Genomic DNA, 23,155 nt, shown 5'->3' with positions numbered 1-23,155 from the left:
CGGCTCAAGCAGTTCGAAAAACGAAAATAACAAGAATTTAAGAGCCTATACACTGGTACATAAAAGAGATAAAACTCAAAATTGTCCATTTCAACAAAAGCAATGGCAAATGAAGCAACACTTTATCTTCTAATCACTAAGACAGTACAAACAATTGAAAAGGAAATCAAAATTTTACCAATTGAAGAACAAACACTATATTACAGATATACAAGCTTCGAGCCGCTTGCTATAGCAGCCAAAAAAGAACAAAAAACAAAAACAAATAATTAGAACCCCAAACAGAACTACAATGTAACATCATGATGGTTAGTAACATCAATATACCCGTCGCCTTAATTAAGAAAGCACCAACCAGTACCCATCTTGGAGGCTGAAAGTGCTCTTCTGAAGAGGAAGAAACGTATCGGTGAATGATGTAAACTGGTATTGGAGAGAACTTGATGTAGAAAAACTCTCAAGGGAAGTCCACATTACACCTAAACCTAAACAACAACTAGCAAACTGGTAGACCTGCATTAGGGTGGCCAAGAAGCTGTCTTTCATCGTGTCATGGTAGAGATTTGACAAATGAAAACAGGCTGAACACTTTCAGAAGCCAGTGAAACATCTGCGATAAATGCAGATCCCCATAGTTTTCTTCCCTATAACTGGATGCAGGTGACGAAAGAGAACTGCAAATCAGTAAATGTAAAATAGACACGACTCTAGAAAAGTTTCCCTCTTGTAATTGGCTGTATCTGACTATAGAACTCAGTGAAGTTGAGCCTAAACATAAGAAACTTCAAATCAATGTGCTGCTGCACGGGCAACTGAGAAATGAACCCCTCAAAGATGGTTGTATAATCCTTTCCAATCACGTCCATATCATTTCCCATATTTTTGAGGAACTCTCCAGCGCGTTGAGTTAAAGCTTTTCTGCCTTCACCAAGCCATGAACCTGGTTCTGAAGTTTTATCATTTGATTTTCCCCGTGATTTGACTTTATCACGAGAGTTAGTTGATGTTTCTGAAGTCCTGTAATTTATGAGGAGATACAAACTGTTAGAAACATTGAATACTAGAAAAAAAATCCAAATTTCATGTAGAGATGGAGAGAAAAGATTGATACCTTGATTGCAGCTCATTAATGCCTTCATATAGTCGATCTGCCAGGCTTCGGAAGCGCAATATCAGGTCAAATAAAACGAAGAGTGTCTTATTAAGCTCCTGAGAACGTTCTCCCAGCAAAGACTTCTCTAAAATTGAAAACAAATACTTTTCATGTGCTGCAAGAAGATCATCAAGGTCTTTTGATAATTCCATTTCTTTCACAAGATTAGACCATGAGACCTCCAAAACTTCAAACATGATGTAGTACTGCAAATTAGAAACAAAGTGATTCATTTCATCCCAAAGAACTTGACACTTTCTTGATGTCAAAATCAACTGCAACTTAACAGCCTGTGGCAACTTGGAGAAGAAGTGGGAAGTGATACAATTTGGTTTCATTGTCTTCCAAGTACCGGTTAGCGCGTGTTCTACCCTTCTGAGCTTCCATAAAAAATTGAAGACTCTTATATATCTTGTCATTACAGACTCTGTAAAAATTGTATTCAAAGGAACACCTGCATCATATTCCAGAGAAAAGACATCCCACCCTCTATCTCCAGTTTTATGTGGCATCATCTTAACCCTTAATCTAGCGCGTATATCACAACCATCATACTGTGCATTAGATGATGTGATAGCACTCTCCAACAAGGTTGCCAGCTTAAATGAGCTAATAGTATTAGCCGGTTCAGATAGCTCAGGACCAACAATATCCATTAGATATTGTACGAAATCACCTTGACCAAGAAGCAAATAGCGCTTAATGGCAAGACAATGTTCCTTGAACTTGTACCTTTTGTGCATAAGTTCAAGTAAATGCTTATCGATTCTTTTTGCTGCTTCTGTAACCAAAGATTCAAGTGCATCAGTTTCGCCATACCCAAGACTTCCTCTCGTGGTTGTAGTTCCAACAGCTGTTGCTGCTTCTGTTGCAGCATCAGCCCAACCACGATCATCACAACAAACTCTGAGAAAGTTGATAGATTTACCGGTCCTTAAAATCTGTTTGGCAAGAGACTGAGAAATAAAAGCAGGAAGCATGGCAGCATGAAGTCGGTAACCTTCTCTCCAAAGGGACTCGTCTTTTACAGGTTGACTCACAATGAAAAACTCAGCAAATATATCTTCAAGTTCTCCTTCAAGCACCCATCTCCTCACCATCTCAAAAAGAGGGGAACACACCCGACGCAACAACCTTTTCATGAAATCATTAACAAGCGGATCACCATGCTGGGCATGCATGTGAATTGCACCAGCCATTGCCCCACCCTTTAAGCTTTTACAGTTATCAACTAAAACAGCCATCAATCTCATCTTCACAATTGGCTCAGCAAACCAAACTGACAGTCTTCTTAGAGACATATAACTCCCTGAACATGCACTCTCGGAACCCAACGGTATTGGATTCATTGCCTGCCCTTCGAGCACCGCTAACAATTTATAGTACTCTGAAAGCTCATCTTGCAATGCAGCACAAAACGCTTGTCCAACTGTGCCTACATCTTGAGCAGGGAACTGATTCATACTATCTGAGATGTACCCTTTGACTTTCCTAAACAACCAGCCGAGCTCACAAAGCTTCCTAACAACACTTCTCGTAGCCCTTGGAACTTTCATCCAATCAGGTAACACATAGCCATCCTCATTTTTATCATACTTTACATACTTCCCATCGATCCCTTGACAAGCATACAGCACATCCCTCACCAAAACATCCTCAGATACCTCATTTTCTTCCTTCGACAAGTTCACAAACTCCTTATACGCCATATCACGTAAGTTCTCTGGATCCTTGGAAACCATCAAAACCCCTCCACTCCATCCCTTCCCTACTTCACCTTTACCCCTCAAAACTCTCGAATTATCACCTACACAATTCAAACTCTGAAAATCATCACTCAAACTACCATCACTATAGCCCTTCTCCATTTTACCCAATTTACCCACCAAACCCCTAGAATCCTTACTATTATCCGTGTAACCCTGCACATTATTCAAAACCTTAGAACAATCATTTCTGAGCCCGAAATTACGATTCGATTCACTTCCAACCAATTCCGGTAAACCACCCGACAATGCAGAGCTTAGAAATCCATTAGGTGCTACAGAAGTAGACTGATGTTTTTGAATTTTCCGATCTTCGGAGACAGTTTTAAGCAAATAAAGAACAGCCCATTTGTTTCTTACACTACCCTGTCCTGTTTTCAACGAGAATTTGGTATATACATCAGCAAAAGTTAAGGCATCAGACGATTTACCTTGAGTAGCTAACCGTCGCTTAATGGATTCCACCATTGCGGACTCATCCGCAGCAATTGAAGGTGTCATTCGACTGGAGAGTATGCGAATGGCGTATCTCAGAGCTTGGTGATACTGTTGATCGGAAGGTATGATAGGGTTAGGGTTTAAGGTAGTGGACTGGTGGGAGTTGGCGGTGGAGGACGGCGGAGAAGTGGAAAGTAAACGGTGTACTAGCTCTTTGACTAGATCTAGTGCTCTTCGGTCGCCGTCGTCCATGGTGGATCTGCGGTGGCCGGCGGCGGAAATGGTGAAGTGAAGTGAGAGAAGTTGGTGAAAATGCCTAAACGAACTGTTTTTGTTTATGTTTTTTTTAAAATAATTTTAATTTTAATTTTGATTTAATATGGGCGCGGAAATGAGATTTCGTTTCATATTTATTTATATAAATCAATTGAAATATTTGTTGGAAACTTTAAAACTTAAAAGGTTAAAAAATCATAATTATGGAAGTATGACAATTTAATGTATTATAAATTGAAATTCTTAGCAAACTTTTGAATTGTAATGCTCTATTGCTAAATTTGATATATTTGCCCTTGAATATACAAAATTCGTTAGTCTAGAAACGATAATATCGTATATCCTCTTTATCTTTTTGTATAATTTTGCTTTCCTTTTCTAGAGTGAATGTTTTCAGTTTCTTCTTCTTTTTTCTTAGTCTTTTTCATATTTATATAAATATAAGGTGGATTGATACTTGATAGGTTAGTCTTAATGGGTCATAGGTTTCGGATGTTATCTCCTTTGATGACTATTATTAACGTGATCATATTTTATATATTATTGAGTCATCTTTACCTTGCTATGAATAAGTTTTTTTTCTCACTCAGATGTAAAATTTAAATGTAATTTGATCTTTCCTATAAGTTGTTGCTTGTTACATCCAATATAGACTTTTTCACTTTGATCTAGCAAAATATATCATGATCTAATCAAAGATATTTTTTCATAATAAGGATGGACATAATAGAAACTATCTAGAATTTAATTAAACTTGATCCATAATGATGGTAGAGTCAACACTATATAGAACAAAGTCTTGCACTGACTAAGTTAATTCAAAAATAATTATTAGCTTTTGATTTCATATTTGAAGTTGAATAAAGTTTGGATATATTCCAATTTCAGAATCTATCTTTGAAATTAGATACTTCTTTTAATCGATGAAGATGGTAATTAAAATCACAATTACTTTTAGATTATAGTATGCACTCGAATTGAAAATCAAATTTCGTTTTAGATTACATACAAATAATTCAGAAACACATTAAATATGAATTATACAAGTATTTGTGTGAAGTTGCAATGCAGAAGAAAAAGAAGTGAAGTAGCAACAACAAATGCATATATGAAGTTTGCCAACTTATAAATAATTATAAAAAATAAACTATATTTTAGATAATGTCTTCACAAGTGATTACTTGCTATTGTTCCTACGTTTTACTCTCATTACTCAATTGTTAATTTGAGGTTTAAAGCATATCCTCTACAATATTTGGTTAATTTAAAATGCCCACCCCCCCCCCCACACACACACATCCCCCAAATAGATTACCTATATACACATCTTTATTTTCCATAATTTTCATCATTCCCTACCATTTCAAAATATTTCCAAAATCCCTTCTTTTTTTTTCAACTCTCAAGTCAAACGGATACATAAGTATTTCAGCCTTAACACATGATTTCCTTCCCTTTTTCACTCCTTTAATCTTTCCCTAATTTCACTCTACAATCTTATCAGTTACAATTTTCATATCAATTTGATTTTCAAAAGGATTCTCTACAATCTTATCAGTTACAATTTTCATATCAATTTGATTTTCAAAAGGATTCTCTACAATCTTATTAGTTACAATTTTCATATCAATTTGAATTTTTTTTCCTGATTTTTTCTTGTTCATCTTTTTCTAATATATATGTGTTCAGATTTTTAATGTATCTAGTTGTTTTTGTTTCTTAAATTAATGTATAATGTCTTCGTTTCAACATTATGATACATTACAAAAAAATTTCATTATGTACAATGTATCGTGTTCAAATTACTAAATTATCTTACGGTTATAGTTTGGGATACATTAACTAGATTTTTAATGTATCTAGTTAATTTTGTTTCTTAAATTAATGTGTAATGCATTTGTTTCAACACTATGATACATTACAATTTTATCATACACAGTGTATCGTGTTCAAATATTAATTTTGATACTTGATATAAAACTTCTACTAAATGTATCATGTATCTAGGTATTGCTATGTATTGGATACACAACATTCTATTATTGCATGAACAAATACACAATTTTTTAGACATGATACATAAAGTCGAATTTACGCTAATTGTATCTGATACGTAGCAACTACCAGATACATAAATAGTAATGTATTGATAAATCTATCCATCTTGGAAATAAAATTCAAAAAACGATTACACAAAATTATAAAAGGTATGAATGATCCATCAAAGGTATGGATCTCTTTAGAGTTTATGTTTGTTGTATGAACCCATAACAGATACATTGAAAATCCAAACTCTTGATTCTTCACCTCAACGATGTATCAGATCTCCAATTTTTTCCTCAACTCATCGATCTTTAATTCAGCTGCAATGGTTGATTTGAGATTCACAAATCAATATTTTGACCAACAACCATTTCATCACTTTTGTATCATTCATACCTCACCTAACTTTATCAAATTTCGGAAGGATTTGCTTCAGATTTCGGAAGGAAATCCTCACTTTCTTAGATTCCGGAAAGATTTCCTTCTACTATATATCAGATTTTCAAGTTTTCCTCATCTCATCGATCTACTGCAATGGTGGATTTGAGATTCATAAAAGAAATTATTTGTCCAACAATTATTCATTATGTATTTTATCAAATTTTCGATAAATTTCAATCTAATTTGAATGATTATTCGATGAACATGAGACGATGAATAAAGAGAAAAAAATGAATTTTGAATTTGTTGATTCTGGAAGGATTTGCTTCTGATTGAATTGTTTGAAGCTGGGAGGATTTGGAAGAGAATTAACAGAAGAAAATTTGAATTTTGAATTAATTAAAGCAGTTACCATTTGAGAAAGATTGACAACAAATTGATTAGCGTGATTTGGGGAACTCACATTCAAAATTAATTACATTTCCTTTAAAAGTGTAACTGAATTTGTTTTAATGTATTGGAATTAATGTATCCGACTTGTTTGCTATGTATCCGGATAACACTGATTTTGAGGGATTTTTGTAAATTGGAAAAAAGTAGGAATACAATGTAATTTAGGTCTTTACACTATGAGAATTAGGTAAGTTACACAATAAAAAATGAGAAATTTTCACAAATAACCATTATAATAAACTTAATTATGTTTCATACCTATAGTTTACTTATTTACAGGTTATAGCTATAGTTTAAGTTGTCTCGTTTATATATTTTGCGGGTGAGTTTGTATAATTAAGTTATTTTTGTATAAACTCGAAATAGCAAATTTATACAAATACAAATATTTACGGGTTGTAGCTACAATTTAAGCTGCTTCATTTGTATAATTCACGGGTTTGATTCGCGTGTACGTTTGTATAATTAAGTTATTTTTGTATAAACTCGAAATAGCGAATTTATACAAACAAGAACATCTAAAATTTAAACAGTTATACAAATTATATTATACAAAATTACATTATACAAAAGTTATACAAATTTCGAACTATGCAAACGTGCGAAATATACAAACTCGAAACCCCAGCCCACGTAATTATCACTAAATGTTAGTCTCGAGTGATAATTAACTAAAACTATAGCTATGATGACTAATTAATTAGTATATATTTGCTTAACCATGTAATTTCCCCATAAAAAAAGAACAAATATCAAAAGACTACTCCATATACATCTTAGGTGATGTTATTATAAACTTCTTTCAATTTACAAAAAGTTCAAATATTCTCTAAATATTTCATGGCTTAATAGTTGATATTGAGAGCAAGTTGGTCAATGGGCCTCCACTCAAGTAGTAATGGGCTACATAACGGAGTTCTTTTGGGCCCAAAGTTAAACCCATCCAGTTGCAGATTGGGCTGGGCTTTTTCTAAGAAAAAAAATGTTGAGAGTGGGATTTGAACCCACGCCCTTTCGGACCAGAACCTTAATCTGGCGCCTTAGACCAACTCGGCCATCTCAACTTGTTATTAATTATTACAAATAAATCTTATATGTACCTGTTTGATGTGAAAATTCTTTTTTTCGCGATTTCCATCCCGTGTTCAGTATCCTCCTGGATTTCCATTAAAATTTAGATTCACGCCGAAAAGTCGGTATTGGAGGGTAAAACATTCACATTCAAGACATCTGATTACTGATAGAAAAATTCTTACCATTTCACCATAGTCTTTATTGGTGATAATTCTTTATCTTTTAATCAAGAAAGAGACTCGAATTATTACGATTCATTCAGATTATAGGCACAATGTCTCGGAAAAAATTAATAATTAATTACAAATTATTTAATGATAAATTTGTAGTTAAATATTTTTTTTTAGGTGAAGTATAACAAGTCAAAAGAAATTATTTAAATTTCACCATCAATCATGAAGAGATGCAATAAAAGGAGAAACAACTATTTTAAGCTTATCCAAGACCATAAAAGATTATGAAGAACAATGACATTTCATCTAAGTGGGTAGGAGAATTATTATTTTTCTTTCTTCTTTGTGGTGTGAACATCTCCAATTTGGGTAATACCAATTTGGAGAGCATTAAACATTCCACGTTCACATTAAATTTGAGAAGAATCGTATTTGTATCTTAAGGAATCATAACATCGATAGCTTATCCTGATGTAAATATTAATGATTAATTTCATGACTCAAACGTATATTCAATATATCATATATAAAGATAATTTTACTGTTGCTCGAACACTCCAACCAATTTTTATAGCGATAGTTATACATAAAATTCTTGGAATACCTCCTAATTTGTGTCAATTATTGACCAATCCATTATATATGGAAATAATCATGAATATAACCAAATCTCCATTTTGGGGTCATCGTCATTTTCTATATTTCTCAATAAAGTTAAAATTCTAAGTTAGGCTAATTAGCACTGAATTTTCTCTCATACCAAAATAATAATAATAATATATATAATATTCCTGTATAAACCATCCAAGATATTTTAGCATGTTTACCATATTCTGCCTATTGAACTATGATCAAAGTCCTATATGTAATGATGGAAGAAAAACATGTTGAACTTTACAAACTTACTTGAAATGTAACAAAACATTGTATTTGTATGACATGTATATGACCTTATAATGAAATACTTTGTGCATCGAATTCTCTAGTGTAAACTCCTTATAAATTGTCATAGTAAATCACCGATCATGATTTTGTGTATATATAATCATCAATTCATAAACTATTTTTTCTCATGGAAAGCAAGTACAGTAATTTAATTTGCTAAATTAAATGAAGATCGAAAATAGATGTGTGTAATGATTGTCATAATAATTAAAGCGTATAACTAATTTTTCAGTACAAATTTGGAAGGAAATTTATGCCTTTTCAACTCCAAAGTAATTGTCTTTCACTTTCATGCATGTGGACATTATAACACGTCACTCACAATATGTTTTCACATATTTTATGGTCTAACAAACTAATAAGACAATAACAATTTGAAAAGATCTACTCTCCTCCGTTCACTTTTACTTATTCAATTTAATTAAGAGATATTTTTTTTTATTTTAGACTTATTTTACTCTTGTTATTAATGTTTTGATTTTTTTGCATTTCATTAATACTCTGCTATAAGTTTTCTTTCATTTCATTTCCCAAAAAATATACAGTATATGTTTTTTTTCTTGATATATTAAAAGTGAATATCCATTTCTAATAGACTGGACAAGTAAAAATTAACAGAGTGAGCAATATTATGGTGATATAATAAAATTATCATTTTATTTATCAATCCTTGAAGAGTATCAAATCAATGCTGGAGTATTAATTAAAGATTATTATTTAGAAAAGATTTTATTTATGTAGCATCCTTTTCAAGGACTTCAAAAATTTGAGGAAACCTAAGTTACCCTTGCCCTCTTCTATATTCCTTCCTAATTGTGGCTATAATTTTAAGGATCACTCTTATATTGTCTATATATAGGCATTTTGAGAGAATGGAATATTAATTGAAGATCTAATTTTCCATGGTGCAAAATTGAGTACAATAATTACTTTAGAAGTTTGAAAAAAAAATGTAATTCAAGTCAAATGATTTTGACATGTTGAAATTGATGTCTCAAATTGTGATTCAGAATAAAAGATTATGACATTCTAAATGATCATATTTCTACAATTACAATTCATCTTATTGTAAATTAAAATGAAAATATATAGAAGGCAAAAGGACTACAAGAAAGGAAGTAGGTAAGAGGGATATGAAAAATCTTGGTAAACTATGAATAGTGACCGAGTCAGAAAATTAAGCTACACCTATATATTCGATTCAAGTTAATAGTTTCAAGTCAAAACTCTGAATGTGTATTAAGAATGTCATTGAATAATATACACAAAAATTAAATTCATAACTCAATATTAATACGTTATATTACTATTTTAAAATTTAAAATTTACATACATTTTAAATTTTGATTCTATCTCTTACCGTGAGCTACTATGTTTTAAAATATATGAATATGTATAAATATTTGTATAACCTAGATATATCATGAATTTTCAAATATTTATGAATGAAAAATACAAGCACAAAGTTGTGTCATGCTAACGTCCTTTAATAATTTTAGAAGACAAAACAGTTTTTATTTAAAAAATAAAAAATAAAAAAATTTAAAGCTAAAACTAAGGAAGAAGCTTCTTGTGACACGTTATAATTATGATCCTTTGAAACAGTAGTACAATATTTTGACTAAAGCCACTTGAAATATTCTATTACTATAATTTTCTTTTTCTCTAGGTTTAATATTTAGTGTTTCATATTATTTTTGAAAAAATAATGTACGTTCATTTGATAAGGCATGTGTGGTGACTGGTGAAAGATATTGTATCCCTTGATTTGGTAGGTTGTAATAAAACATCATTATTATTTAAAAAATGAAAAACCATTAAAAATTAGTCTAATAATACCACCCATTTGTGAGTACAACAACCACCAACCTAGCATAATTCAATAAGTAGGGTTTTGGGAAGGTGGTGTATATCAGTTTGTTTTTTAATCCGTGAAGGTAAGGTATTTTTGATAGACTATCGGCTTAAGTAAAACATATCAAACAACAAATATGTAAAATAAATACAGAAGTGATGAGAACAATAGCAACACAAATAATATGATAACTGAATAGGTAATACTAAAATGAAATAATAAGATAGTAGGAGATTAGTATTGACAAAACTGAAAATTAAAGAAAACTAGACATGTTCAACACTACCTACTAACATTCTACCCTAATCTCCAACATTCAAATCTTCCTATGTGGAACTATGTTCTCAATAAGTTGCAAATGTGTTATGCCTCATGTTATGTCTAATCTCACACACCCCAAGACTTCTTCAACCTACCTAGCTCTACCTCCTCTCATTCTCACTATAACCAATCTCCCGCATCTCCTGGGGCATATGTGCATCTTCTCCTAGATCACATGTACTAATCAATTCACTTTCACCTTTCTCATCTTGTCCATGATGAAGACCACTTCTACCTTACTCTGGATAGTTTCATTCTTGTTCATATACATCTCTCCTAGTATGCACATCTTTCTCAACAACCTTTTTTTGCTACTCTTATATCTTCTAAACATACGAGTTTTTAATCGATTATTTGAATGTACGCAGAACGTTAAACTATGAATAAGAATGAGTTGATCAACTAAAGCTCCTATATTAATTATTGAGAAGATCAAACCCAAAAAGTCGAGACCTAATTATCACAGAGAAATTCAAAATTTTGAGTTTATTATGGATTCTAAAGTTTTAAAAGATAGTTCATTAAGTTCTTGAAAAATATTTCTTACAAATATTTTATGAATTTCTTAATTAACATAGAAATTTTATTAAAAGTTATTAAATGTTGTTGAATCCACAACGAATGGTACTTTAGCTCTGGTCCTAGACCTCAAGTATTGCAAAATACTAGGATAAGAAACAAATTAAATTAAAACGAAGGGTATTAAATTTTTAGAACGTACAACCATCAAACAGATTCGTCAAGTGGATTTTGTTACCATTTTTTTAAGGATCAAAATTTAGTGTTCCATATTTAATTTCTTAATTCACTATAACAAAAAGGGAATTAAATAAAGTACATCATTTGATAAGGCATCTGTGGTGTGAAAAGAATGAGACATGGCCCTATGTCTTATCTGTTTTTTAATTTTCAAAAGCATTTCTTATTTTCAAACTTTAGAATAGTTATTTCGTCCTTATCATATTAGAATGATATATATGTCTATTCCCTATGATAAATAAAGCTTTTAGAAAAGACTACATGTTCACATTTTCCACAAAGAAATTAAGAGGAAGACCTATCAGTATTGTATTATTTTTATAATATTTGCATGAAATAAAGGGGTCTTACTTTTAGACTTTGGAAAATATTTCCAAAGTTGATGAGGTAACTGATGATTTGATGACATTCAATTCATTAGAATCTATAGTAGTAGTAGCACTAAAAATATTTATTAAAAAACCTAAGTAATTTGCAAACTTGAAATAATAGCCTAAAAAATTAGTGGTTAAATTATAATTATAATAATAATAATAATAATGTAAAAAAATATCTATACTTTAATTTTAGTGTATAAATAAGTTGAAATCATATCAATCTTTGTTATTTTGTTTAAGTTCAATTCATGTCATTACTAAATGAATACATCCTAATAATATCGTTATGATGAGAATTTATTACGATTCAATAAATTTTATGTAGATTATCAGACTAACATAATTTTTATTGAAAATAATTAAAAGAATAATCTAGCTAACACATACGGAGTTTATTATATTTTTTTTGCATGTGTAAATTCAAAAAAATTATATCCATCATGCTCTATTTTTTATTTTTTATGCTATGGTTATATGTGAAGGTACTAATAATTCCTAATTTCCACGCGTAGTCATGTTGATACTTTATTGTAAAATTCTTTTCTTGACAAATGAGACACTTCCAAGCAAATAATTACAATATTTTAACAACCAACCCACTAAAAAAAAATATTTGCAGTCAAATCTTTGTAGAGTAATAATTAATTTACCAATTTGAGACTTCCCTGTATATTCCCTAAAAAGAGAAAAATCCCTGATAAAAATATATTGTTGCGTTTCTTTTTATTTGTCATAGTTTTCTTTTCGATATAGTTAAATAATAAATGTTTTATACAGATGACGATTAGATTAACTAATATTTTAAGATATATTTTTTTAATCATATTGATATGAAAAAAATTTGCAATTTATTATATTTTTTTATAGTTTTTAAATATCTAATTTTTCATTTCAAATATTAAATTAATTTAATCTAATTTAACTTTAAAAGTAAGTCAAATTGACTCTCTAAGAGCGCATTGTACCAATTGAAAAGGAAAGAGTAAAGTATAATCACTTTCATACTTTGTTTTCTAGGTTAATTATTGTATGATATGAAAAGTTACACATTTTTTCAAGTCAACTTAATTTGATTAGCAAAAATATTAGTATTTATATATGTGGCCGAGTTACTCTTATACAAGGTGCATCGATTACATTATAACTTTTAGCGTCAATTATTTAACGGCTAATTTAATTGTTGTTATATGTGTTTATAGAGATAATTACTAGTGATAATTATATTTTAATATTATTTGTAAGTTGCTAAAGTTATAACGATATTAAATCTAATGATAATTAACTAACATCAATAAAGACATTAATATTTGTTAATATTATCTAATTATCGCTGCTAAAAATTATTTTTATCGAAGTACGTGTACATACTATATTTATGTATAGTGCTGAGTCACAAACAAGGTTGAATTGTACTGCATGAAAGGTCCACTCAACTCCCAGAATTAATGGAAAAGATTGAAACCAATTTAATATTTTAAATTACACAAGGATTATACAGTCAGTTTTTTTTTTTTTAATAATACTAGTTTGTTTGTTTAGACAATCTTTTATTAATAAAATATTATTACAAAAGAGTAGCTAATCCAGAAAGTTCTTACTATAGCTCAAAAAATTGTCAAAATGAGGCAAGCTAAGGCGAATACAAATTAAATAATATTTAAATGACATAAGTTATACGTTTATTTGTCATAACTTAAATTTAATAGATAACGGTTTGATTTTTCTGTTATCGGTTCTTTAACGATTTGAGACTTTTTTTAATGAATTAGTATGTCTACAAATAGATAATCAATAAGTTAAATTGATAAACTTTAAAATCGAACGAAACTGAACGATACACCTAAATAGCGATTTGACCACATCACTTACATTTTTATTTATATATAGATAGTTAAAATATAAAGAAAAAAAAATAAAAACACAACAAAACGATTGAATAAATAATGGAGGAGAAATATTAATATAATTTAAACATTTTTTTTAATTGTAAGGTGTACGCCGAATGTGCCTTACAAGGCACACGCCACCTTGTAAGGTGCATGTCAGGTTGCGCTTCCTATATACGATTTAACGACTTCTACCTTCCATCCAAATATTACCCTTTACAAAGGAACATGCATGTCAGGCTGCACTTCCTATATACGATTAACGGCTTCCACCTTTCATCTAAATATTGTCCTTTTGATGTATGAAACTACGATAAAGGAAAGATGATAAAAGAGAATAAGATAGAGAATTAAAATCACATAATTTTTTTTTACATTTATCGGAAAAAAAATTTATGATTTTTTTCCTGATATAATAATAAAAGTAAAATGTATAGATGGGTCGACTTATCGAGTTACTATTTTTTTAAAAATAAATTAGAAGATAGAGTTCGTACGGCTCTTCTAAATTATTCATGGTCCAAATGTTGGACTTTTTGGCAAATACTTTTAAAATGTTTATATAGTTTGATCTTATCGATATACATTTACATCAAGGATTTGATTGTGTTTTTTTTTTTTTTGGGAAAACAAAACAATTAAAATGTATTTCTCGATATTACTACAATAGTAATATATTTTGTTTACAAACAGTAGTATATAATTAAAAATATGCATAGGGTAGCTCTTCTCAGGAAAAGTCAAACCTATGAAGGGGAGTTTAATTGGAAATAAATTATCTTGAATTAATTATTTTGAGATAAATTATTTTATTTTGTATATGAGATAAATTATTTTATTATTAAAATATAAATGATGGAAAAAATAATCCAGCGAGACCTAGTATCTCCAATCAAAGATAAAATAAAATAATAATACATTTTTATTCTTAGAATTATTATAACTAAAACCTCAAACCAAATAACTCCCAAAAATTTACGCATTTTATGCACTTTAATAATGGACAAGTACTACAAATATTAACCTGGGACTGTCCCCCCCAACCCGCACCCCGCACCCCCATTCCCACCACTATGACTTTTCTTTTCGTCTTAAATTATCTATTGCTTTTTAAAAAATAATTATATCAAAATATTTTATTTTGCATATTTTTATTTATTCATTATTTTTATTTAATTTTGACTTATCACTATTAACATATCAAGAATTTTTTATTTTTTTTTCATTTTGCTCTCAACATTAATTTATTTATTCAAGATCTAAGACCATATATTTTATAAAATCATTATTTTTTAAAGGCATACAAAATTCAAATAAGATAAGTAAAAAAGAATGACGGAAGTATTTATCATTTTAAAATTTTTAAATAAAATTAATTTTTTTTTTCATTTCACTCTGATAATTACTATATTAATCATGAGGTGATGTGCGGATAAATCTTCACATATCAATAGAGGTAAAATAATTCTAAGCCTCTTTTTAGTTAATCTTTTTAAAAAGGTGTGAAAAGGATTAATCTTCAAATATCAATTGTCTGTTTATTCATATATATTTGTTTATTATAATTTAATTTTAAAATGTTTCAATAATTAATTTTAAATTTATTCTTATAAGATTCATAACTTTTTTCTCTTAAAATATAATAATATATCCCTTCTTCAGAAACTTACCCTCCGTTACGATAAGTATGGTATTTATGCAAAGGGAGTTTCTTATTATCACTTGATTGAACAGCCTTGCACATATCGTATCTCATTTAACAGAAAAAATATTTGATATATATTTAATTTGTTATCAACACAAGTAAGGGCGAGGTCAATTAAAAATTTAAATATATTAAAAGCTCAACTGAATTCAATAATTTCTGCTTAAATAATATATTTATATTAATAAATCATTATATTTAGAACCTAATTATTAATATTTGAAGCTAGCGTTCTAAAATTTAAATTAATGAAGTTGAAATCTCAGCTTTGTCAATATAAGTATCCTATAACTTTTATACATCAAGAATAGTAATATTTTTGCTTCCACTGAATTTGGTCATGTTTTCTTTTTCTTTTTTCAGATTAATAATAAACACAAATTATAAAAATTCACTTGTTTTTATTTTTATAAAAACAATGAAGTGATTTGATTGTATAATTAATACAATGAATAGAACCTAAGCGTGTGTTTTTGTTTTATTATGTACTATTATTTGGTTAATTAATAGCATTCACATTTTATTGCTTACATATTTAATATTCCGGCATGCTAGTGGTTAGAAAGTCAGCAAGCATAATCCTTTTATATGATTCGAATTTTATATACTCCCTCCGTCTTTTTTTACTGATCAAATTTTAACTTGATATATTTATTAAGAAAATAATGATCGATATAGTGAGTTTATCATTTTACCCTTATTAATTGATAGAGTCTTAAACATATTTACTTACTATAATTTTCAAAGACATTAACTCAATGTTAATAAGTAGAGGATATAATGAAAAAAAAATTGTTCTTCTTAATTTGACAAAAATGATACTAAATAGAAAGACAAATTAAATTAGAAAATATTTGACAAATAAATAGGGACAGAGAATATATACTTCTCTATATAGAGTTAAATAGTAAGAAAACAAAATAAAAAGACAAATCATATAAACCATGATTATTAATATCAGAAGTATATATTTAACTTTGTAGTGGAATTAAAATAAATTATACGTCTACCTTAATGTGAAGTCAAAATTAAAGTTCTTTGATTATTTTTTTTGTTTTTTATATTCCATACATATGCATACAAATATTATATATATATATTTTGAGTATATATAGTTAATTAATAGAAAAAATAAATGTTAGAACTAGAGAATCTTTATGGAGGTTCTTTTTAAAAAATATTTTCTTTATTAATTATGTAAAAAGACAATTTATTCGATAAAAATAGAAATAAATAAATTTTATATTGTAATAACTTATTGATATAACCAAACTCCTAGAGTAACAATATTTTATATGTGATGTGAACTATGTTGAAAGTGTCATTCTAAATAGGCCAAACACATACACAACACTTCTTGTCCTCATTTTTCATTTTGGCACTCCAACTTAGTCTTGTTCCATTTTAATCCTTAAACTCCATTTTTCTGTACCATTTAAATACTTATACTAATTTTTATGATTTGTTTTTATTTATGTTCTTCAATTGCAATTTCTTATTTTGAAAAAAATAGACGTGTGCTTGTTAATTTTTGTAAAAAAATTAAATATTCGCGAACGAACATAAAAAATTTCAAACAATAATATTATTTTTTGATATTTCTCTGTATTTTTGCATGAAAATAAATTGACGAAAGTTCTTTGATTTTGTTTATTAAACATTCAATTAAATTAAATAACACTACTTATTTATTTTTTCTTATCATCTACGCTATCTAAATTTAACGCAAATACTCACTTTTAATTTTTAATATAATCAATACAAATAAAAAAACTCATCTTCAAAAAGACTCGACTGACTTTGTTAATAACACTACTAAAAAAAGACTCTTCTTCATTGCTAATAACACTACTAAACAATGTTAAAACTCGACTGACTTTGTTAGGTTGTCGTTGATTTTAAAGAAAGGAAACCAACACAACTTCGTAGGTTATTTTTCACACAAAAATACGTAACACTCGTAAAAAGAAATTATTATTTTTAAAAAGAATTATTTTTGTTAATTTTTCATTTTTTAACTAAAATTAACTGACACATGTCGATTTAAAATAAGAAGTTGCAATTGAAGAATATATATATAAAAATAAAAAAATCATAAAAATAGTATTTCATGTTAAAATGGTATATAAAAAATGGAGTTTAAGGATTAAAATAAAACAAGACTAAGATAAAATGTCAAAATGAAAAATATGAACAAATTAGAGGGGCTGTATATATGTTTGGCCTTCTAAAAAAACAAATGAATATTGAACACAAAGTAGAAATCGATTTTTTTTAAAAATATCTTGTAGAGATGAATTGGGTTAGTTGAAAACAGCTGTTTGTCCAAAGTTTTTGACTAGTTGACTTCCTTTCTGTAATTACTACAGTAAATATTTGACCTAACTAGTTTTTTTTTTTCTAATTATATGGTTTTTTTTTTCTAGCAGAAAGACCCACAATATACTTTCTTTGTTTATGAAAAAACCATAATATGGACCATTGATAATGACAATCTGTAATTACTGTTTTCTATGACCTTGCAGTATGTTCACATGATTCTCTTTTACTATAAAACAATTTTGGTGCTGTTTGTTTGGGCCTTTCAAAATTTAGCACTTTTTTCGAAAGTATTTAATCAGAACACTTTTTTTAAAATGAAATCATAGTAGGAAAATATGGAATATATGGAAAGAATAAGTTGCAAATCTTCTTATATGGTGTTGAATAATCCTAACTTATGATTCGAGATTTTTTTTTTATATAATTGTGCTAATGGATGGTATCAATTTATGTACAACTTGATTAATTTTATAAAATTGTAACAAAATTTAAAAACCTTATTTGTATTTATATAATTTTACTTATAATTAATCTATCTAGAACACAATTAGTTAAAATGAAAAAATATTTGTCTTTGACTTACTAGTTTACTATCGCTAGTATATGTACAAATAACTGATTACTAAAATTTAAATTGAAGAAAGAAATATTTGTTTAATATATAATGTATGAAAAATTAAATTAGTCATAGGTGCATATATATTTTAGAATTTCTATAAAATATAGCAAAAGGTGCACATAAATATAGTTATGGTCTTGTGGAACCAAAAATTATGATAAGAAGAACAAATGAAATATAATTTTTCGTCAAAGAAAATTTAATATGTTCTTCTTCTTTGCATGAGATTAGGCTATTGCATAAATATACGTGTCAAATTTTTACAGGTATATATTTAGATCGATGCATACATATAATATATAATATATGTGGTGTATCCAAAAGTTCATCAGGTACAATATTAGATAGCAACTAATAACTAATGAGAAAATGAGTGGTTTTAAGTTCTTTTCATTTCTTTTATTTTATTCACGTGACTTTTGGCTTTTTGCTTATGAATAATAAAATTAATTCATAAAAAATATAATTTAATTTGCTGAGATTTTTGTAATTTATTTATTAACTTAATGCAATTTATCTAAAAGTTGGTTGATGCAAATGAAATATGTATGTAGCTAAAATTAACTTATAAGAAAATATTATTAATTTTTTTAAAAACAATTATACGATATACAATTTATATAATCATAATAAATAAATAAATAATTTATTACGTACTAAAATAAATTATAATAAACAAAAAAAAAAAAAACTAAATAAGAGTTGGACAAGTCATGTTACAACCCCTGATTGTTTTGATTTTTTTAAATCGAAGGTCGGGATGTAGTAAATCGAACATTTATAAATAAATTATAAATTATAATCGTTGATCAATTGAGCTATTAAATTTCCATATGATCCATGATTCGGTTCATTTTAATCACGGTTTTGAACTTCTTACTATACTAACTCACTCAATAAATAAACTTTCATGTTTAACAACTTTCGACTTTTAACCTTGAAGCAAACAGAGTCAAAAGTTTATAATCATTCTATCTCCAATGTTATAATTGTAAATCACTTCATTCGTTTATTAACTCAATTTATTTTAATCTGTTCAAATTTAACTCAACCCGTTCATTCGATGATGACACTAACTTTGACTAACAATATTTTGCTGGCATTCTCTTAAAATTCTTGCTATTTATACAACTCCCTACACCTCTATTCTTCTATCTCTCATCTCTCTCTTTTTTCTCTCTCTCTCATCATCACACAGAGACAATAAAAAGAAGAAATTTAAGCAAAAAAATCAATAAATCAAAGGCAAAAAATGGAGCAAAAAAATATTGTATTTCTTCTTTCTCTTATGGTTTTACTACTAATTTCCTACACAACTTCAGCTCGTTTATTGCCAACAATTAATTCTCAAGGTACTGATTTTTTATTTTATTTTATTTTATTTTTTTAATTAATTTCTATAGAGCTTCAAAAATTAAATTATTGTTGAATGGTAATTAATTAATTATTATTTTTTCACAGAGAATAAGAAGATTGAATCTAATGGGATTATTAGTAATAATCCAATTTCCTCACAAGTACAAGAAGATTTCAATGATGTAAGTTCTTTCTCTTATACCCCCCCCCCCCCACCCCCTCTTTTATGTATGGTATATGAGCTTATCCGAATCGATATGACCAGTGAAAATTCATATAATCAATTTGAGATTTCACTTACAAAAATAAAAAAATTGCTAATAGGAAAATTTTGTAATTAGTAAAAAAAAATCGTTGCTAATACCATTTAGCGATGAATTAGTAAAATATTATGTTAGCTATGAATAATTAAGCAACAATTTCAATTTGTTTTGGTGTTTAGGCCTAGTTATATACATGTAACTTCTAACAATATAGAGTAATTCTTTTGTATTTTCTTTAATAGACTTGTTATAATATTTTAGCTCCGACTCTAAAATTCATATATCCGACTCTAACTTGAATCAAATTATTTTTTTCTTTTTGGAATATTTTGGAACAGCTCATGGGAATAGAAGAATGTGAAGAAAAAGATGAAGTTTGTTTCAAGAGAAGAATGATTGCAGAGGCTCATTTGGATTATATTTATACTCAACACAAGCCAAAACATTGAACAAGTTTATATTAATATTTTTTTTTTCTTAAGGATGATTAATTAGTAATGTTTTTCCTATACTTGAAAACCTTAAATTAGAGTACTACGTACTAAAAGAAACTTTAATTTATTAAAACTTGTATTTCAATGTATCATAAGATTGTAGTACTATGTTTTGTAGCCAAAAGTTTAATTTATTACTCTTTGAGTCTTGATCTCTATTTATTACTTTATCCGCTTTATATTAGTTGTTTAATTTTTGTTTTACACGCTCTTTAAAAAGAATCATAAATGAGAAGAGTAATTTTATGAATGTACTTTTTTTTTTTGAAATTTTACAAACTTGTTTATCCTTTAAAAAGGAATAAATTGAAGGGTAAAATAGAAAAAAATTAATTAATTATATCTTAATTTTATAAATTGACAAGTAATTTGGAATGATTATTTTTAATTACGTGAACAACTAATATGAAACGAAGGGGTACAACCCAAAGCTTATTAGCCGTCTCGGGTTTCAATCCATGAAAATGAAAATAATTATGAGAGGAGTCTAAGAGTAGGTCTTGCAATACACAAATCTAAATTTAATCAGACTTAACGAGGGTATCAGATACCGATGGAGAAAAAAACAAAAAAGAAATTGTCGGTTATCCTATATGTTCCCTAGCAGCAATACTTTGAACTTATAACCCCAACTTTTAAATAAATGTATCTTTAAATTATACTTTTGCACCGTCGATTTTGGTGATATATATAAACTAGTCATTTTATTTTATTCAACTTATACAATGGGTTGTTGAGTATGAGTCCTATTTATTCGAGTTATTCTTGAAATTACATGGATTTAGTAATAAGTAGTGAACTTTTTAAAACCATTTTCTTGGAGGTATCCCATGTAAAATAGTTCGAAGTTAGGGTTAGTTTGTTTTTTCCAGAGTGATGAGTCGATAACAAGGTGTCAAACAACTCTATCGCTAAAAGCTTTTGGAAGATTTTTAGTGTGCCTTTGATTCGTTGAGCGAGAAGCCCTTCCAAAATTTCTTTCTATATATTTTTTTAAAATTAACTAACCACAAAGGCTCAATTCCCGATATCCTTTTTATTTAGGGTGGATTAAGAAAAATACTACTTATTTTATTTGGTGAAAAGAAAGAGCATACTTCCTCCATTTATTTTTACTTGTCATTGTTTGATTTAGCACATCCATTTTAAAAACAATTATTGATATAGATATTTTACTAAACTATCCCTGTTAAATAATGTTTAGTATTAAGTCTTGAAAATGATTTGGAAAATAAGTATTTAATGATGAGGGAAAAACATAGAAAAATAATTGTTTTTTCTTGATATATTAAACGTAACAAATAAAAATAAAAATTTATTTTAAAAATACATGACAAGTAAAAACGAACGGAGGGAGTAATTTGTTGATAAGGGGACAATAGCATGAGAAAAGGGGTCAATTTCAAATTCCAATTAAGAGAAAATTGGTAGACCCACAGTTGACCTTTAACAGATTCCTTCAATTATTGCACCTTAGTCTGTTTCTCTCTTTAAAGTCCAAATGTACAATCATTCATTGGTATTAGTGTCTTGTCTTTTAACACAGCTGTATGATTGAACCATGCTTATGCAATAATACTACTACTATACTATGCATTTCACACATTATTTATAAAAAAATTAGTTTTTTAATTATTGGAAAAATAATAATTTGTAACTAATTTACCCCTGTAGTCAATGTCAATGCTTCAAGTGTTGAGTAAAGGTAAGGTTTGTGTCCATGCAATCCTCCTTAGTCTCAATTTGTGAAACTGCACTATGTACATTGCGATGAAATGAGAAGTTCAAATTAAATGTTTTGCAGTTTAAGTACCAACATTTTTGTGTTCATAGGAGAATCAGGGAAGAAATGCTTGGATCAAGTGGATAACATGAACAGAAGTAAAATTAATAAATCTAAAAATTTGGAACAAAAGAAGAAACTGCAGCTGGAAAATTGTGTAACATGAATTTGATCCCCCTTTTTTTTTCAAGAACATCAGAGGAAAAACTGTTATAGCAAAGCATATTCACATTCTTATGCTCAATTCTCGAAAACACTCCTGTCATATTCGCGTCATTTAATATGCAGTAAGAGAGAGTAAAATGAGGATTATGGTGTTGACAACAAAAAAAATTCACAATGAACAATTCCACAGAAGTCTCTGCCTGTAAAGATCCTCATCAGCTTGAGCAGCAACTAATGTGAACGAACGTTCAATCCACAGCTTCAAGAACCACCTACTTTCTACCAGAAGTAAAAACCAAGGACTCGCAAAAAAACATACAGGCAATGAAATTACATCCCAGTAAATGAAGAACTACTATCAAAATCTGGAAATATCCATTATCTAAAAGACTAAAACCAACAATATGGTTGCGATGATAGCCCAAGTGTCCGAGAACTTAAAAGGGACAGTTGCTGAGGCTTAGCTAATTAGTAAAAGTTTTAAGCCCTTAATGTTCTAACAAAGTGAATGCACACTCAGTAGCTTTGCTTGGGCAAGTTTAAGTTGG

The 23,155-nt window shown here is 28.5% G+C and overlaps 4 protein-coding genes and 1 non-coding gene across 6 annotated transcripts in view; 3 read left to right on the top strand and 2 right to left on the bottom strand.

Annotated features, from left to right (window-relative positions):
* The window catches only part of LOC125823997 (uncharacterized), a 248,179-nt gene that overhangs the window by 133,044 nt on the left and 91,980 nt on the right, over positions 1 to 23,155 (top strand). The gene's annotated exons all lie outside the window — the stretch shown is intronic.
* Positions 1 to 23,155, top strand: part of LOC125823949 (uncharacterized) — an 83,002-nt gene that overhangs the window by 24,439 nt on the left and 35,408 nt on the right. The window lies entirely within an intron of this gene.
* Positions 631 to 3,684, bottom strand: LOC125823914 (gamma-tubulin complex component 3). Its single transcript, XM_049503277.1, has 2 exons — positions 1,112 to 3,684; positions 631 to 1,017 (listed from the first exon to the last, which is right to left on the bottom strand). Exons 1-2 carry the CDS (start codon positions 3,607 to 3,609, stop codon positions 708 to 710), a joined length of 2,808 nt encoding a protein of 935 aa, XP_049359234.1. The 5' UTR covers positions 3,610 to 3,684; the 3' UTR covers positions 631 to 707.
* On the bottom strand, positions 7,494 to 7,574 carry TRNAL-AAG (transfer RNA leucine (anticodon AAG)). Its single transcript has one exon. It is a non-coding gene; the product is annotated as a tRNA-Leu (tRNA).
* Positions 19,695 to 20,775, top strand: LOC125824053 (putative phytosulfokines 6). 2 transcript variants are annotated; one of them, XM_049503407.1, is made up of 3 exons: positions 19,695 to 19,898; positions 20,008 to 20,084; positions 20,504 to 20,775. In XM_049503407.1, exons 1-3 carry the CDS (start codon positions 19,799 to 19,801, stop codon positions 20,612 to 20,614), a joined length of 288 nt encoding a protein of 95 aa, XP_049359364.1. In that variant the 5' UTR covers positions 19,695 to 19,798; the 3' UTR covers positions 20,615 to 20,775. The 2 variants fall into 2 exon arrangements, with proteins under 2 accessions (XP_049359364.1, XP_049359372.1); XM_049503415.1 differs by having other exon boundaries at positions 19,734 to 19,898; positions 20,023 to 20,084.

Source organism: Solanum verrucosum, unplaced genomic scaffold (genome assembly GCF_900185275.1).
Source record: "Solanum verrucosum unplaced genomic scaffold, falcon-dt-bn FXZP01000125.1, whole genome shotgun sequence".
Lineage (NCBI taxonomy): Eukaryota > Viridiplantae > Streptophyta > Magnoliopsida > Solanales > Solanaceae > Solanum > Solanum verrucosum.
The sequence above is the reverse complement of the archived record's forward strand: the minus strand, read 5'-3'. Positions and strand labels throughout refer to the sequence as shown.